Source organism: Pseudophryne corroboree, chromosome 7 (genome assembly GCF_028390025.1).
Source record: "Pseudophryne corroboree isolate aPseCor3 chromosome 7, aPseCor3.hap2, whole genome shotgun sequence".
Taxonomy (NCBI): Eukaryota; Metazoa; Chordata; class Amphibia; order Anura; family Myobatrachidae; genus Pseudophryne; species Pseudophryne corroboree.
In genome coordinates, this window is record NC_086450.1 from 112,577,937 (window position 1) to 112,596,014 (window position 18,078).

An 18,078-nucleotide genomic window follows, 5' to 3' on the forward strand; every position below is an offset into this window, starting at 1 on the left:
GTGGAGGTAAGAACAGAGGGTGAGAATGAAAAATTGGTGGGAGAGAGAAGAGGGAGGAGGGGTAGAGTAGGAGAGAAATAAGAGGGACACTGACTCGGTGAGACACCCTTAATTTCTGAGGCTATACCTCGTCATTAGCATCCCCTGGTACCCATTGTACCTCTAAAGTTTACTGTAGACATCCCAGACAGGAGGGAGACACAACTATACTTAATCCAGCACCTATATTAGATATGGGATCCGGTCTGAAGGTCGACACTGTCTAGGTCGACAATGTTTAGGTCGACCACTATTGGTCAATAGTCACTAGGTTGACATGGTTCCTAGGTCGACATGGTTTCTAGGTCAACATGTTCTAGGTTGACAGATCAAAAGGTGGAGATATACCCAATCCAGAGGCATATTAAGAGAAGAGAGTGTACAGGCTCCCTGCAGTCACCCACCTCTCTACCAGTGGCCGCAGCACTATAGACTCTGGCTTAGTGCCACAGTCTGCTGCGAATGCCAAGTCTCTGGGAACATGGCACCCGTGCCTTATTCCCATGGACATATCTACTGCATATGTGTAAAACACTGGGACATGGCTGCCACATCATTTTCCTAGTGATTTCTGGCTGCATCGCCGATCGCCGTGGGACTCCGAAGGGGTAAGTATAATTTTATATGTACACCCTGCACCCATTATAGATGAGCCAATTACCTAACTATGGGCCGCAATACACAAACACCTACTTAGGGACATACAGTAGCATGACAGCATGTGAATTTGGCCAGTGCTGAAAGGTAGAAATGTGAAAAACATATTTCTTTGATTACCTGTCAGACTGTTGGGATATGGAGTGTCACCTTCCACCTGATGAGACTGGTAAGAACTAAGACTAAGGGGTTGGTGAACCACCTGGTGATTGATTCCTTCCATACATGATCTAGAAATGTATTTCATTATACTGTAACCTGTTATTGAGGAAATAAGTTCATGTACTATCCCTTTTGTGGTGCCTATATGATATGCAAACCATAAGATACCAGATAGCATTGAAATAAAGACAAGTCTGCAAGTTAACCACACCTAGGGGTCTATGTATCAGACATGCATGGCTTGTGCAAGGTTTCTCGGCACCCTAGGCAAAATTTCAGCCTACTGCCCCCAGCCATCACCAATACCCACTTCCCAGCCCTCCAGATGAAGTGTGACTTATAAGCTCCACTTGCATAGTACAACAAGGATGTTACTTTCGGAGACATCCTTAAATTTAGGATAGGCAGACTCAATGATGCCCCCCTCCTCCCAGATCCCCGCGCCCTAGGCAGCTGCCTAAAGCTGCCAAATGGTAGAGCCGGCCCTGCAAACATGACAGTAGTGCTGCGATATGTATTAATCCATATTGAGGCATGGTTTTTCATAGTAACACTGCTATGTACAGTATGAAACTTAGGGCCTAATTCAGACCTGATCGCTAGGGTGCGTTTTTTGCATCCCTGCGATCAGGTAGTCGTCGCCAACAGCGGGAGAGTATTAGCTGTGTGCAGGTGTGCGATCGCATGTGTTGCAGAACTGCACAAACATAAGTTTTTGCAGTTTCTGTTCAGCCCAGGACTTATTTAGCTGCTGCGATGATCAGGGCCGGAGCGGACGTCGGAATCCCTCCCTCCAAACGCCTGGTCCCTCCTGCGTTTTTCCGGACACTCTTTAAAAACGGTCAGTTGCCACTCGCAAACTCCCTCTTCCTGTCAATCTCCATGCGATCGCCGGTGCGTTCAGATTTTTCGCACCATCCTGTCGCTAACCGGCGCTCCCCATTGCTGCGGTCCGTTGCGCCTGCACATTGCAGTGCATACGCAGTTCAGACCTGATCGCGGCAGTGAGAAAACGTGAGAAAACGCACAGCAGCGATCAGGTCTGAATTACCCCCTTAGTTTGCAGGGTCAGCAGTTGCAAGGAACACACTGGGGGTCATTCAGAGTTGATCGCTAGCTGCATTCATTCGCTGTGCAGTGATGAGCAAAAAAAAAAAGGCACTTCTGCGCATGCGTATGCGGAACAATGCGCACGCACGTCGTACTATTACAAAAAACTATGTAGCTTCACACAAGGTCTAGCAAAGCTTTTCAGTCGCACTGCTGGCCGCAGAGTGATTGACAGGAAGAGGGCGTTTCTGGATGTCAACTGACCGTTTTCAGGGAGTGTTCGGAAAAACGCAGGCGTGCCAGGAAAAACGCAGTCATGCCAGAAAAAATGCAGGCATGGCTGGGCGAACGCAGGGCGTGTTCGTGATGTCAAAACAGGACCTGAACAGTCTGAAGTGATCGCAAGCGCTGAGTAGGTACTGAGCTACTCTAAAACTACACAAAAAAAGTTTGCCGCCGCTCTGCGATCCTTTCGTTCGCACTTCTGCTAAGCTAAAATACACTCCCAGTGGGAGGCGGCACAGCGTTTGCACGGCTGCTAAAAACTGCTAGCGAGCAAACAACTCGGAATGACCACCTGCAAATTACATCCCGGCTCAAACTTTCAGGATTTTTTGCATATGCATTTCCTTTCACATCTCCTCACCGTCTCACACTTCAGTTCTCCTGTGTGACATTTTCCTCAAAAAAATATCAGAAGGATGGAGCATGATGGATCACAACATCCCTCTCCAGCGAGAATGCATCCATAAGAAAAAGGTGAAGATGATACCTACGGTCTGCAGCACTAATTGCCAATTTGCAGGAGATATCTGTGATAGTTCCTGCATTGGGCTATTGCTACATAGGGGGTTAGTCAGAGTTGCTAGCAAACCAAAAAGTTATCAATTGGGCAAAACCATGTTGCATTGCAGGTGGGGCAGATGTAACATGTGCAGAGAGATTTAAATTTGGGTTGGTTATATTGTTTCTGTGCATAGTAAATACTGGATGCTTTATTTTTACACTGCAGTTTAGTTTTCAGTTTGAACACACCCCACTCAAATCTAATGGTGCCCATACACTTGTGAGATAATCGGTGCTAACCTTCGACCGCATCTGTGAGAGAAATCGAAGGATTATATGCACATTTTAGGTACCTTTACAGCGCGATGAGCGGGCACGCCGGTCGAATCTCACATCTCAAGAAAGTATGTGCTGCACTTAATATTTATGGAATCGCAGATGGTTTAGACCAATTACTACTTTTTTGGGTTTGCTAACAACTCTGAATGACCCAAATAGTCCCAATACAACTTAGAAAATGTAATTACCAGATGATTTACGTAAAAATAGGGTTGGTACATAGGCCCTTAGTGGAAATTAAATAAAGGCAAAAAAAGTTAAAGCATAGGAAGTAGTGGGTATGTACTGATTTTCCAGACAGCAGATGCAATGTTATAACTGTCTCAAAGGCTATGGTAATCTCTTTAGTAATGTCATGGATTACAGCTTGGACTATCCCATTGGTGGAAGAATTTAGTTAATGATGGATGGCTCACATAATTAGCAAATTCGTGCAACCAAAATGTATGCATTTATTATTTTCACATGTGTAGTTTTTTTTTTTTTACAACTGTTTTGCTTACAGAGGGGTATAGGGGTATAACCCGACTGCTACATGCGTTGGTTAGCTTTACATTAGTGGAAATCTAAAAATACTGTGTGTTAATTTTGTGGACACCACTCAAACAGGAACACCATCAGTATGTGCAGACTCCACCACTCAAAGTGCATTATAATATTCCATGCCACAATTCCAGCTTCAAGCACTTTTGAGTTTACGTGGAGTGGAACGTAAGTCCGTTTGCTGAGCTTATCTTGCATGTTTCACGTTATACATGGGTTGGAGCCAAGCAAACACCTCTACAGGCATTGCTGAGTTGTGCACAAATCAGTTGAATCTCCACTCGTGGCTGAAGGAATGTAACTGGTCTCACATAGGCTACATACAGAAAGAATGGAATAGTAGGCTAGACAGATTGCGTAACAGTGCCAGGGATAGGGTTGGTTCAGTGATCCCTGATGATGATGACTATGAATTCAAGAAGGTTTGTACACAGTGATGTGTACATCTCTGCCCACAGGCAAACACATGCATTTATTTCTGTGCACACAATATAAGAGCAATTATGGCTGACTTGTTCAAGTCTGCATCATGCTTATAATACAGTACTAATTATAAATATGACGGTGACCAGATGCACTTCGCTGCCTGCACCAAGCAATCACACTGGAGCTGCACCACTGGGGGATTCCCTCTTACTGTCAGTAACTGCCTGTATTTTGCTGCCACTACCAGGCTCCTCCCATCGGCTACTGGAACCGCTTACTGCTATTTATGCGTAGACACGCTGCTGACACAACCTAATTGGTGTCAGCTGATTCCCTTTGTTCCCTCACATGGACCAAGCCCTGCATGGTAGCTGGCAGAGAGCCGTGCATGGAGATGCTGGTCTCAACCTAAAACAGCCGGAGAATGAGATTGCGTTTGTTGCACTCCTGTTGGTTGCAATATAAAGCATTCGTCTTGAAGGCAAGACATTTATTTCTCAATAGTCTTAAAAAAGACTCTTCCCTTTTGGAAGGAGGTACAGCATACAGATGTTCACAGCAGTACACTTCTTGATGTCACAGAAGGTATATAGTTTAACATTCCCAATTTTTATCCTGTTCTTACAGTCCCACAGGTAGATAGTTCCGCCCTGTGGTCTCTTTAACCAATCATGCTCTCTCACAAAATATAGATAAATACAGACTACATTTCAAAAGAAGTTAAACAACTGGATAAAGCATTTTCCTGCTTCCATTTTAATATATATATATATATAGCCCAAACCAGTTTGCTTTCCTAAGCACAATCTGATTTAGCATAGTCTCTTTCAAAATGTAAATATAACTTGAATTTCAATTGCCTCTCCCTTTCACAGAAAATACCACACAACAAGAAATTCTGAAAACCAACAAAACTGTCTCTTCACCTGTGTGTCTATGTATTACATAGAGACACACAAAAATACCCCCTGGACTGCATCTCAAAAAAATTGCTTGTCTAGTCCCACCACCAAAGACCCTTGCGGGGGCCAGGGACATTGACATATCAATTCCTATGTGAGAATGTCCCAAGGGTAATTTGTTTCCAAATGTCAAAACCTTTTGGAAAAAATATACTTTATACATTTCTTATAAGTGCATAGTCTATACATTTTAAACATGCAATATTATAAATATTCATAGAGCACTAAATATAACATGTTAAAACACATTATTACCTATACATTTACAGTATATGGCGCCTACTGCTGATTTGTCTAATTAGCAAATAACTAGTGCGCCACGGGTTTATCATGAGGGATGGGGCACCAGCCACAAGATTATGGGGCCAATTCAGAGATAGATGCTATAGCACAGCTGCTGCATCTTTTATGCAAAAGCTGCCGGAGGCATCTTACGTAAAAAGAGGTCCACTGACAGATTCTATGAACTTCTGTTGCATGTGAAGATGCAGCAACGGATCAACTGCATGACTATCAGACATCTGAGTAACCTTCAGGTTACTCAGGATGTCCGATAAAATCACGCTGACAGGCTAGTGGGGCTGCATCCAAAAGCCACTGGCTTCGACACGCCCAGAGAATGGGGTCGACATACCCCTGCTTTCTGGAACGCCATCCATCACTGCACCTAGCAACATGTCAGTCAAGTTGCAGCTTTTGGGGCACTGCAACTGATGTCGCATGACCAGATCTGCATATGCACAGTGAACCTGCCTCCACCCATCATCATGTAATGCCACCTTGCTTCAGCAATTTAGGCATATTAGCTAAAAGCTGCTGGGGGTGAGTTTGCAGGGCTTGGTAAATAGACCCCTTATATTTTTATTTCCACCCAAGTAGTGATGAGTTGGTTATGGCATTCACTAAACTAGTGGGTCCTGAACTCATGGGGTAATTCAGATCTGATCGCAGCAGCAAATTTGTTAGCTAGTGGACAAAACCATGTGCACTGCAGGGGGGGGGGGCAGATATAACACATGTGCAGGCAGAGTCTGTGCAGGGTAAATACTGGCTGCTTTATTTTTACACTGCAATTTAGATTTCTGTTTGAACACACCCCACCCAAATCTAACTCTCTCTACACATGTTATATATGCCCCACCTGCAGTGCACATGGGGGTCATTCAGACCTGATCGCTCGCTAGCAGTTTTTTGCAGTCCTGCGATCAGATAGTCGCCGCCTACAGGGGAGTGTATTTTAGCTTTTCAAGTGTGCGATCGCATGTCCAGCTGTGCGGTACCAAAAAACTTTGTGCAGTTTCTGAGTTGCCCAGAACTTACTCAGCCGCTGCGATCACTTCAGACTGTTCGGGGCCGAAATTGACGTCAGACACCCGCCCTGCAAACGCTTGGACACGCCTGCGTTTTTCCAACCACTCCCTGAAAATGGTCAGTTGCCACCCACAAACGCCTTATTCCTGTCAATCTCCTTGCGATCGGCTGTGCGAATGGGTTCTTTGTAAAACCCATTGCACAGCAACGATACGCTTTGCACCCGTGCGACGCGCCTGCGCATTGCGGTGCATAAGCATGAGCAGTTCTGACCAGATTGCAGCGCTGCAAAAAACGCTAGCGAGCGATCAGGTCTGAATGATCCCCCTGGTTTTGCCTATTAGCTAACAAATTTGCTGCTGCAATCAGATCTGAATTAGACCCTCAGTCCTTAAGGTACTGTAACAGTCCAGTTTTTAAGGATATCCATGCTTGAGCAATGTGCACCGATGGTTAAATCAAATTGACGGAGGTGGTAATTAAGACACCTGTGCCCAAACCTGGCCTGTCAGGGTGCCTTGAGGAACGAATTTGGGAACCACTGCACTAAACTATCTTATTTAAAAACATTTATATCCTCTTTTCAACTTTTTGTGTCATTTATTTTTATTTATTTAACTATAACAATAATATAAATCAAAGGATAAATACAAAATACAGTTGTCCTAACCTTATAGTAGAGCTGAAAGCACACTGGGGAAATAAGAAACATTACATTGATAACTGACATTTACAATGGTTTTGTAACTATGTGAATGCCTCAGATACAGAAATGCAGTGATACGTGGTATCACAATGCTTGTGGTACGTCTGAGCCAGTAGTAGCATATAGTAGGAACTAGGGGCTCTTGGGAACTGTAAGCTCTTGTGTCTTCAACTAATACTACGAAATACAAACTGTCACGGTGATAAACTTTCCTGGGTTCCAGCTTTCCTCTGCTAGTTTAACACAGCACTTACATTTTTCATAGATCAGATCACATAGTCTTGGATAATGTAAGTACTTATTTGCCAAATATTTGGGCCAAAGAGAAATATCCACTATTTTAGAACATTAGTAATTATTAAAGCTCAAAATGTTCTCACTCCTAATGTTTTGTTACTTTTTCCCAGAAAACGCACCTCCTACAATCAATAATTTGAGGTGAGGGAGCAGCTGGAAGTACCTTTTCTTAGAACGTCATGGTTAATCAGTTATCCATTAATGCTGATCCCCAGTGCCAGATTAAGGACCACATGGGCCTGGAGCTGAAATTTATGAAGGGCCTATTGTGTACCATCGCAGGGGGAGTGAACAGCAACAGCAGGGTTGTGACTAGGGGTTGTTTCACACAGGGCCCGCCACACATTGGGGCAGATTTATTAAAGCTTAGAGAAGTGAAAAAGTGGAAGGTGGTAAATCACCAGCCAATCAGCTCCTAACTTCCATGTTACAGGCTGGGTTTCAAAAATGACAATTAGGAGCTGATTGGCTGGTACGTTATCACCTTCCACTTTATCACTTCACCAGGCTTAATAAATCTGCCCCATTGTCCCTTGAATCAAAGCTGCCAATACTGTAATTACAGCAGCCACTGTCAAGCCTGCAAGTAACTGCAGGTGCTTTTTGGCTTGAGAGCTGCTGCTGTAATTGTTGGTGGTCTTGAAAATGGTCCGGAAGGGGACCGAAGCATTGACACTTCAGGTGACTATATGACTGACAGCCTTTATTACAGCACGTGATGCAGGTTATACTGTTTCTGGTGGTATTACATTTCCATTCTTTCTTATCTATCTATCTATCTATCTATCTATCTATCTATCTATCTATCTATCTTTCTCTCTCTCTATAGCAGTGTATGAATACAGGTATGGGTGTGGGGAGCACCAGCGGTCAGTAGAAGTTCACTAGGGGAACACTTGTATAGCGTGTCCTTGAGATAATAGCTAGATGTCTGACCTTGAGTGTAGGCTTGCAGTGTTGTGGTGCCTTGCTGATGTTATATGCCGTAGATTAAGGAAAAAGGGGAAATGGAAATCCTCTGCACTAGACTTTTGTCAGATTGACAATGCTTCAAATAGACGATACGGTTCCCCAATTTAAATATTATGAATCAATTCATGATACTATCTAGGGGGTGCTGCCATAGACAAAAAAGTAGAGGAAAAACACTGGAAAGGAAAGGTTTGTCTCTTTGTTGGCGCACTTGTAGAAAGAAGGTAAGTATAATTAAAATTTAACTTTTAATATCATAAAATTAAAATGCCTGATGATGTGAAAAATTGCAAGACAAAGATTACAAACAATACACTGAATAAAAATCGATATCAAATTCACTTATGTGTCTTTATTGTATCAATATCACTTTTGTGTGTGTGCAAAGATTCCTGAAACCAACCTCAAAATTGTTGACTACTGGAATTATACCCTTATTCACTGAGGTGCCCTATGAATTGCCTGACATTATCTATTCAGGTTGCAGGGGGGTATAAAACAGTGTCTAACGGTTGGTATAGGGGTGTATATTTAAACCCTTATTCTATACTCATGGTTATGCGTACATACATGGAACCAGCCGTGCCAATTCTATACATGGTGAATGAGCTATTGTCTCTTCAATAATACTTGAGTCAATGCCATCCGACATTGTTGACTCGATTTGTAATAATATGACTAATGATCTCACCCACCCAGTCAGATGGTGCCGCTGGCTGACCACAGTAGGGTAACAGATCAGCCTCACCATTGTATTGTTAGGGAGAGCACAATGAAATCCATTACTGCAAGGTGGTCACTTACTAATGTTCTTTCCCACCTAATGCCAGAGCTTATAAGGAAAGTGACGGGGAGGGTGGAAGGGATTTCCAGAAGAAAAAGTGATTACAGTAGATGGTGACATTACCTTACTGAAGACAAAAATTAGGGTGACCAGACTATCCCTTTAACCTGGGACATTCATGAATTACACAGGTTCTGTAGCTGGCTGAGTACAAGCCTGCATTTCACCTGGTTTTAAGCAGCCACAGAACCTGTGTAATTCATGAGTGTCCCAGGTTAAAGGCATAGGGGGTCATTCAGACTTGATCGCACGCTGCCGTTTTTCGCAGCGGTGTGATCAGGTCTGAAGTGCGCCTGCGCATGGAACGCAATGCGCAGGCACGTTGCTCCCAGGCGGCGGCCGTCGCCTGGGAGCGACAGATCTAGCGAAGATAGCGATCGCACCGGCGATTGCTAGAAGATTGACAGGAAGAGGCCGTTCGTGGGCGTCAACTGACCGTTTTCAGGGAGTGTCCATGCGAACGCAGGCGTGCCCGGCTGTTTCCAGGGAGGGATCCTGACGTCAGCTCCGTCCCGGTTCATCGCAGCGGGTGAGTAAGTCCTGAGCTGTGCAGAGACAGTTTGTGCAGCTCTCTGCACAAGCGTTTGCAGCCCTGCACAGTGAATCCCCCCTCCACTGTGGGCGGCGATTACCTGGTCGCAGCAGTGCAAAAAATAGCCTACATGCGACCAGGTCTGAATTAGGCCCATAGTCTGGTCACCCTACAAAAATCCAACTTATAGAAACCTACCTTGTAGGTTGCAACTAAACTATCATAAACAGCTATCCTCACCCCTTAACGTTACTGCTCACAGGGGTTGAACACAACCTGTCATAGCCAAGAGATTTAGGGGTAATTAGATTTTGGTGGGGTGCATTCAAACTGAAATCTAAATTGCAGTGTAAAAATAAAGCAGCCAGTACTTACCCTGCACAGAAACAAAATAACCCACCCAAATCTAACTCTCTCTGCAAATGTTATATCTGCCCCACCTGCAGTGCACATGGTTTTACCCAACTGATAACAAGTTTGCTGCTACGATCAGGTCTGAATTACCCCCTTAGTTTATATTAAATGAATTCTGACATTAATCATAAAAAATTGTGATGTTCTCATGAGGTAGGGGTTTCCTGAGGCCTAATAATTGCTTGCAAACAGCACACTGTCACTCATAATACTGTTTGAAAAAGAAACACAATTTTTTTTATAAAGAATTTGGGTAAATTGTTGTGAAATAAAGCATAAACAAGAGTCACCTTCAGTTACCGCATATTTTTCACATTAAATGGTAATTTAGATGATCGTCTGTCATTCCCTAATATGGTTAACTCCAACATGCAGAGGAGATGGCGGTTTACCAAGCTCAAAGTAATTGCTCCAATTTGTGCATATTACATAATGTCCATTGCATCAGCTATTGTACATAGCTTCCAGCAGAAAGGGGCATGACCTAATGGGGCACTGAATGGTACTGCTAAAATGTGAGGAACTATTCTGCATTGTGGCATGGTTTGCCACCCTATTTGAATCTATAGAGTAGCAAATGTAGAAGTCCAAAAATATCTTTCATGGTTAAACACTGTGGTACCTGTTTACACATTAATGGGCATATGTGTTAATAATTGCAGAACTGCCATGATTATTAACATTACATTTTGCTGTAAATATTTTCATTTTTAATGAAAATATCCCTTCTATGTAATTAGGGAATCTCACAGGGAGAGCAGTAACAATGGGCCTAAATTCAAAGCTGATCACTGTGCTGTTAATTTTGTTGTCTTGCGATCAGATAGTCGCCGCCCAAGGGGAATGTAAATTTGGCCCGTGCAAGCGTGCGATTCCATGTGTACGCTGTGCTGCAAATGTCCATCAGTCAGCGGACAGCTGCAAATCCATTCGCACCTCACTCACCATCAAATGGTTTTTCCAGGGTGTACTGTCTGTGCGCAGTCCAGCACTTACTCCTCCAGTTTGAAAAGAACAGGCTGATCAGGTCCGGAGCTGACGTCACACACCCTCCCAGATAACGCTTGGGAACACCTGTGTTTTCCCTGACACTCCAGAAAACGGCCAGTTACCACCCACAAACAGCCTCTTCTTGTCAATCGGCTTGCGAATGGCTGTTGCGATTTAAATTTTCGCACCAGCTTTTCGCTGTTTGGCAATGCGCATTGATAATTGCCCGCTGTGCGAAAACGCACAGCAGCGATCAGGTCTGAATTGGGCCCTATAACCGCTGTCCCTGCAAGTTTTATATTTTGGAGGAGTTTTCATGTTTGTGAAAAACTCCTATGGGAAAATCTGACACTATGCATGCACACAGTGGGGTAAATTTACTAAGATGTGAGTTCTATTTAAGAAGGGATGTTGCCCATAGCAACCAATCAGATTCTACTTCTCATTTATCTAGCACCTTCTAGAAGATAATACCTGGAATCTGATTGGTTGCTATAGGCAACATCCCATCTTAAATAGAACTCCCATCTTAGTAAATATACCCCACTGTCTGTTTCCAGAATCTGAACCGGCGCCGGTCAGAGGCTACAGGAAGATCTCTCTCCTGCTACCCCCACCCAAATCTAACTCTCTCTGCACATTACATCTGCCCCACCTGCAGTGCAACAAGGGGGGTAATTCAGACCTGATCGTAGCAGCAAATTTGTTAGCAGTTGGGCAAAACCATGTGCACTGCAGGTGTGGCAGATATAACATTTGCAGAGAGAGTTAGATTTGGGTGGGTTATATTGTTTATGTGCAGGGTAAATACTGGCTGCTTTTTTTTACACTGCAATTTAGATTTCAGTTTGAACTCACCACACCCAAATCTATCTCTCTCTGCACATGTTATATCTGCCCCCTGCAGTGCACATGGTTTTGCCCAACTGCTAACAAATTTGCTGCTACGATCAGGTCTGAATTACCCCCATGGTTTTGCCCAATTGCTTTTTTGGTTTGCTAACAACCCTGAATAACCCTGAGTAAATAAGGGTCAGATTGTAGTCCCCATTGATAATAATAGGTAATGCAATCTGTAGTGATAATTAACATTCTGCAGGAGACTTCTGTGAAGTTCTGCATTATGCTATTAGTACATAGCCACAAACCGTAAAGTTATGCATAAACTTTAAAGCTACCGCCTGTATATTTGAATGGTTGTGCTTTTTGTTAAAATATTTTAAGAATATCTAATCCAGGCATGTCATACTCCAAATCCCAACTCGGCCGAAATATCAAGGTCTAAGTCTTGTGTGGGCCGCAATAAAAAGATATATGTGTGTGTGTGTGTGTGTGTGTGTGTGTGTGTGTGTGTGTGTGTGTGTGTCTGTCGAGTATCCCTTATCCAAAATGCTTGGGACCAGAAGCATTCTGAATAACAGATTATTATTTTGGAATATTTTGATTTTTTTGCCCCCACTATAGTGCCAGTTACACATAATTCCCCCAGCATAGTGCCATTTGAACATAATGTCCCCAGTATAGTGCCAGTTACACATAATGCCCCCAGCATAGTGTCATTTGTACATAATGTCCCCAGTATAGTGCCAGTTACACATGTCCCCCATATACTGCCAGTTACACATAATTTCTACCAGTATAGTGCCTGATACACATAATGTCCCCAGTGTACTCCCATCCCCTCTGCAGCAAGCCCCAGAGACTTAGATTAGCAGAATGCTCCTTCGTGGGCATGCTGCTTCACAGGTCAGGGCATCAGGACTCCGGCTGTAAGGGCTGAATCTGTCTGTCGGGGCTCCCTGCTTCACACCACCGCATGGGGCACAGGCATTGTATGTATGGCAGGCTGGTACCCTGGATGTGGCACAGTCACTGCAGAGACCACAGTGCTTCATGTCTGCTCTATTCTAGGCACAGCCAGCACACGTGTACCTCGATGGAAGTCTCCCCCGTGCCGAGAGCCAGAGAGAGATGGAGGAGGGGAAAGGAGGAGGCGGCAGAGGGGAGGCAGACATACCTGCAGCTACAAGCCAGTGAGAGAAAGATGGTCAGGCATGTCTTTTTTTATCAGCCTATGGGCGTGGGGCCGGCTTTGTGTATCACCCGTCTGCTGTGTATCACCCGGCTGCTGTCACTCTCCAAGCTCTGCCCTGCAACAGCCCATCGCCAGGGAAGCAGTTTAGCCCCGTTCTGGCCCAAGTTAATCCCCTGCGGGCCACAAAAGGACCCCTGCCTGCAAAAGTATGCGGTAGGGTCTGAATGCGGCCCACGAGTTCGACATCCCTGATCTAATCTCGTGTGAATTCTGCCATACGTTTTTGTTTATTTAACCACATTTTTATGAACTTAATGACGAACATCATGCTCCGTCCAATGAATTAATTTTGTGCTGCACAATTCTACCCTCTCCCAGTGACTACATCTTGCTCCACAAATAGTGAAAATCTAGACACACCAGCACAAATAGCTGCATTATACATTGTGAATGAGGCACAGTAGTGGTGGCAGTTTTGGTTGTGCCAATATTTACATAAATACAGCCTATGTATTAGCTAGGATACATGCCTCATGCCTCACTGATGTCACTGTTTCCGAGAAAGTTGGCTAAATATAGGTTCACAAACATTCTAAATGTTTCATTTGTGAAATACAATACTTTTATTAGTTTCTGTATATCAATTCTCATCTTCCTTACTATATTATTACATTAATAGCACCAACATATTCGGTAAGGCTGTACAATAATGGGTTACAAGGGATGACATTCATAGAAACAAGTAACAAAAGTCACTGTTGAACTTTAAACCTAATAAATATCCAGTTATACATTTTCATGTGTAGCTGGGTGTTCATACTTCTATAGCATAGGGTAGCAGGGAATATGAAACCAACAATGTTCATTCAATCCAATTTAGTTTTCTTTTCCTATGCATTACTATGTATGTGTTTGTGCATATAGCTATACAGTAATATTTTAGAATTCCTACTTGTCAGCTGTCTCTCGTTTGGAGGGACAATGCTTCTTTTAGACGTGATGCCATGTTATAAGTTCATGCAGACATGCATTATACCAGTGATGGGCAACAGGTGGCCCAGCTAGCCTGTACCTGCAGCCCCAGGCTGAGTGCTCACTGTGGGCCTGATGTACACACAACTGCAGCTGTGATCGCTCATGTATGGTTGGCTAAGTGGAATAGCCTCCGAGTTCCGGAGGGGTGAGAATTTTTGGCGAGTGCCCGTTTTTTTAAACAGCAATCATTTACAAGGCAAAATCAGGTTAGTTTTACCTTGTAAATGATTGCTGCTTTAAAAACACGGGCAGACTCGCACACAATTGCTGCACAAAGTCCAACATCTCCTGAGATTGGAGGCTAGGAGCTGGCTGGGCAGGGGCGCAGGGTGTTCCAGGGCTATTTTCTCACTGCATTCCCTATGAAAAGCTGGGCCACTTGCTTGAGTCTGCCCCACAGGCTGAAAGTTGCCAGCCAGCCCCTGTTGGAGGCTATTACATTTTGTGGAGTGAGTGCGAAAATATGCTGTCTAGCGACCAGCTATGCCCACCTCGGGTGCCTCACACCTGCCTCTCATGTACGGAAACTTCGGTTGCACAACGGCTCACCAAAGTCTTCCCTAAGACGCCTGGCCGTCTCCTGCTGCGAATGAATTCACAGTGGCTGATATGCCTGCGTTTTTCTAGCCACCCATCACCAACATCCACAAATGCTGATTATCTGGCACTTACTTTGCAAATAAATCCTCTGTGCGTGTCCTATCGCAAGACAATCACCGCACGTATGCTGTATGGAGTTGGCGCAATAGCAAAAATTGCTCCATTGTATCCGACATCAACATACTGGAGCATGCACCTCTTAATCAGACCCTGTAAAGGCACTAGGACTGAATTTGCTAAACATGGGCATGGGACAAAGAATAAACTAGTGTATATTTAGTATTTCTTTTCTGCCATAAAGAGCAATCTATGTATTTATTTCTACATATTCTTTTAGAAAGATTAACCTGGCTATTCTTTGGCCAAGAGATCACACTGTGGAAAGAAGAATACACAGTTCAGCTGATACTATCTACAGTTTTTCTTATCATTCCATGGAATAACATTCTGCACTTTATTTGTAAATTTGCATTTTGATAAATGTGTAGTCCATGAAGACCATGGGAGTCCGACAGCCAATTAATTCTTCTCTGTGATGTGTTTATGTAAGACTGGGACCGTGGGACGTCTTATAGAACATTTGCTCAAGTGTCCCTTTCCCGTTACTGAACGCAAACTACAGTATCAAACTTTAGTAAAATTCACTATAGTTTAAATTAACATTTGCATAATGCAAGGCACATAATATTGATCAGAAAATAGTATTTTGCTTTACGATAACATCTGTAGCATATAGCATAAAAGTCATGCAGTTTTGGGCTTTTGATATTTATTGAAACTGAGCACATACTAGTGGTTGTCATCACAGTGCCTTGGTGTTCTGTCAACTTTTATAGGGAGAGAATGTTACTTAAAAAGTGTTAATTGAAGAAGTCTGAAAAGGCATTATATAAATGAAAGTTCAAAGCTGAAGCACAAACCATACGAAATACACAGAACTGTACATGTATATGTAGAGAAACAAACTAATTTTGTTACAGGAAAAGTGACCTAACCAGTAATTCAGATCAAAGGCTTTCTTTGCTATGAAGAAATTGTACTAAAACATCATATACGAACTGTAAATATTTACTTGATAATGTAAACATTTGAATAAATCCAATATTGTTCTTCTAAAACATGTCACTTTCTGTAGTCTATACTCTGACAGCCTGGGAATCGACAGCTTTTGTAGAACTACAACTCTAAACATATCCTGACAACTTTGTAAGGACATGATGAGACTTGTAGTTCCACAGTAGTAAAATAGAGGTTGCTTAGTTTTGCTGTATGAGAGGAAAACGTTACCTAGCTATTGCTGGGACTAGTAGTTCTACAACAGCGGGAGAGCCTCAAATTCTGTACTTGTATAAGAACCACAGGATTCCTAACTCTGCTGCAAATGATACTAACATTTGTGTACGTAAAAAACAGTCAATAGGATTAATCACATACCTAGCCAGATTGAATTGTGGAATATTCCGTTCCTGATTCCCCATTCAAACGTTTCATCCAAGTGCAAGGCTATCAAAATGAAGAATATCAATTTTTTCATGTTTCAGCTATTTAAGAGGGATTTCTTCCAAGGAAACTACTCTTGCATCTCACGGAGCCCTTTTTAAACATCTGGTCACCAGATCTTTTAAAGCAAGATCTTTTTTTTTTTTTTTTTCCTGCTTACTGTGAGTTTAGTGAGTTTGCTCCAATTAAACGTACAGCTGTAGTATTTCACAATTAGAATGATGTCACATTATATTTCTAGGGAGAAGATGACGATAATATAACCAGCAGAATGACTTCCCATGTGGTTATGACCAACCATACTCTGTGGTGGGGAATCATCAAAGGTTGCTTAATCTGTTTCAACTTTCCTGTCTTTATAAGATAACTTTGTGTCTGTATGCTTGGATGGAAAAATCTACAGTAAAAAGAATGTATGATAATGTGGAATTGTTATAGATTCAGGATATATATACTGTAGATGGTAAGTGCTTGTGATAAGGTTTGTTTATGTCTGGACAATTTACAGTATTCCAATATTAACAAGAAGAAACAAACAAATTCACCCCAGCGCACTGCGAAGAACCAGCAAAAGAGACATACTGTACATTTTACAGGGATCCGGTCAGGATCCCCGCAGTCAGAATACCAACGCTGAAATCCAGACACTTCAGCCAGGTGCCAGAATCCCGACAGCCGGGATCCTGAACGAGCATCCCTCGCCACGCCGGGGAGGTAAGCAGTGGGGGTTGGTTAGATTTTGGCTACGGGGGAAGGGGTGAGGTTGCACCCTGGGTTTTAGCACATCTATGATCAGATCTGAATTAGGCCCATATTTCACAGTGTATGGCCACATGATATCTGCATTCTGGGGTGGAGACTTGTTCCCATTCTTCCACTGTGAAGGAACATGGGCAATGTCAGTAGTGCATACACTGCCATATTTGGCTGAATAATTATAAAATCTTTCCGACTTACTGGATGATTTCAGCAATAGTGGTTGGTCCTGGCAATACACTGTTCAATTATCTGGGTGACCCACAATACTGGCCAAATAATTGTATAGGACACGGGGCAATTGTGGGAGAACAACATTGGGAAGTTTCTTCCTTTCTTATTTTTACTTTTTCTTATTTGATTTTATAAAATCTTTTAATTTTCTTATAACAAGGTGCAGCAAAACCTTGTAAAGCTGTCTCTCATTTATAGTTTGCATAATTTACTATTAATTAGTGACCTTTTATTACTTAGTTATTACTTACCTTCATGTACAGTAAGAACTGGATTGGGGCACGTGTTTATGGAGGAAGCCCGAGTGATCTAACAAAGATGTAACAACTATTAACCGTGCAATGTTTTACCAATCATTTTTTATTTAACCAAAGGATGTCAGTGATAGAACACTACCAGTCTGATAGGGTAGGCAGCTTTCACATAGGAACATACAGAAGGTCTATGGTCTGTTCCACTACTGTTTCATTATAGCAATTTAAGTACCTTTTAAGCAACCATCTAATAGTCATTTTTGTTAGCTGTCCTACAAATTGTAATCTCTTTTTCAAAATCTCTGGAGTTTACTAAACATGGCTGCATGTTACACAAACACAGGCTCACAGCTCTCAACATGTCATGTGAAGGCAGAGGGGGCATGAGCAGGGTATGATTTTACACTAGAGAGCAGTCAGAGCTCAGAGGGGTTTCCCTAAGGTTCTCTGCTCGCTACATGATTTGCCTGTGGTTGCCATGGTATACTTTGTGCAGAATAAAATAAAAAAAACCACTAACAGCCTGAAGAAACAAACCAAGGAAAATGGCAAACACCATCCTTGTTCTTATCGCTTACCACTATGATTTACAGTATGTTAATAAAAACACACCTCATATACTCCTGGATTGCTT

General features: G+C 42.9%; 1 protein-coding gene across 1 annotated transcript in view; it reads right to left on the reverse strand.

The window, feature by feature from the left end:
* TNFAIP6 (TNF alpha induced protein 6) overlaps positions 1–16,422 on the reverse strand; it is a 77,036-nt gene extending 60,614 nt beyond the window's left edge. The window contains exon 1 of the mRNA XM_063932290.1: positions 16,135–16,422. Within this exon, the coding sequence (XP_063788360.1) occupies positions 16,135–16,234 (100 nt within the window). The 5' untranslated portion in view covers positions 16,235–16,422. The remainder of the gene's footprint in view (positions 1–16,134) is intronic.
* Between the last annotated feature and the right edge of the window lie 1,656 nt (positions 16,423–18,078).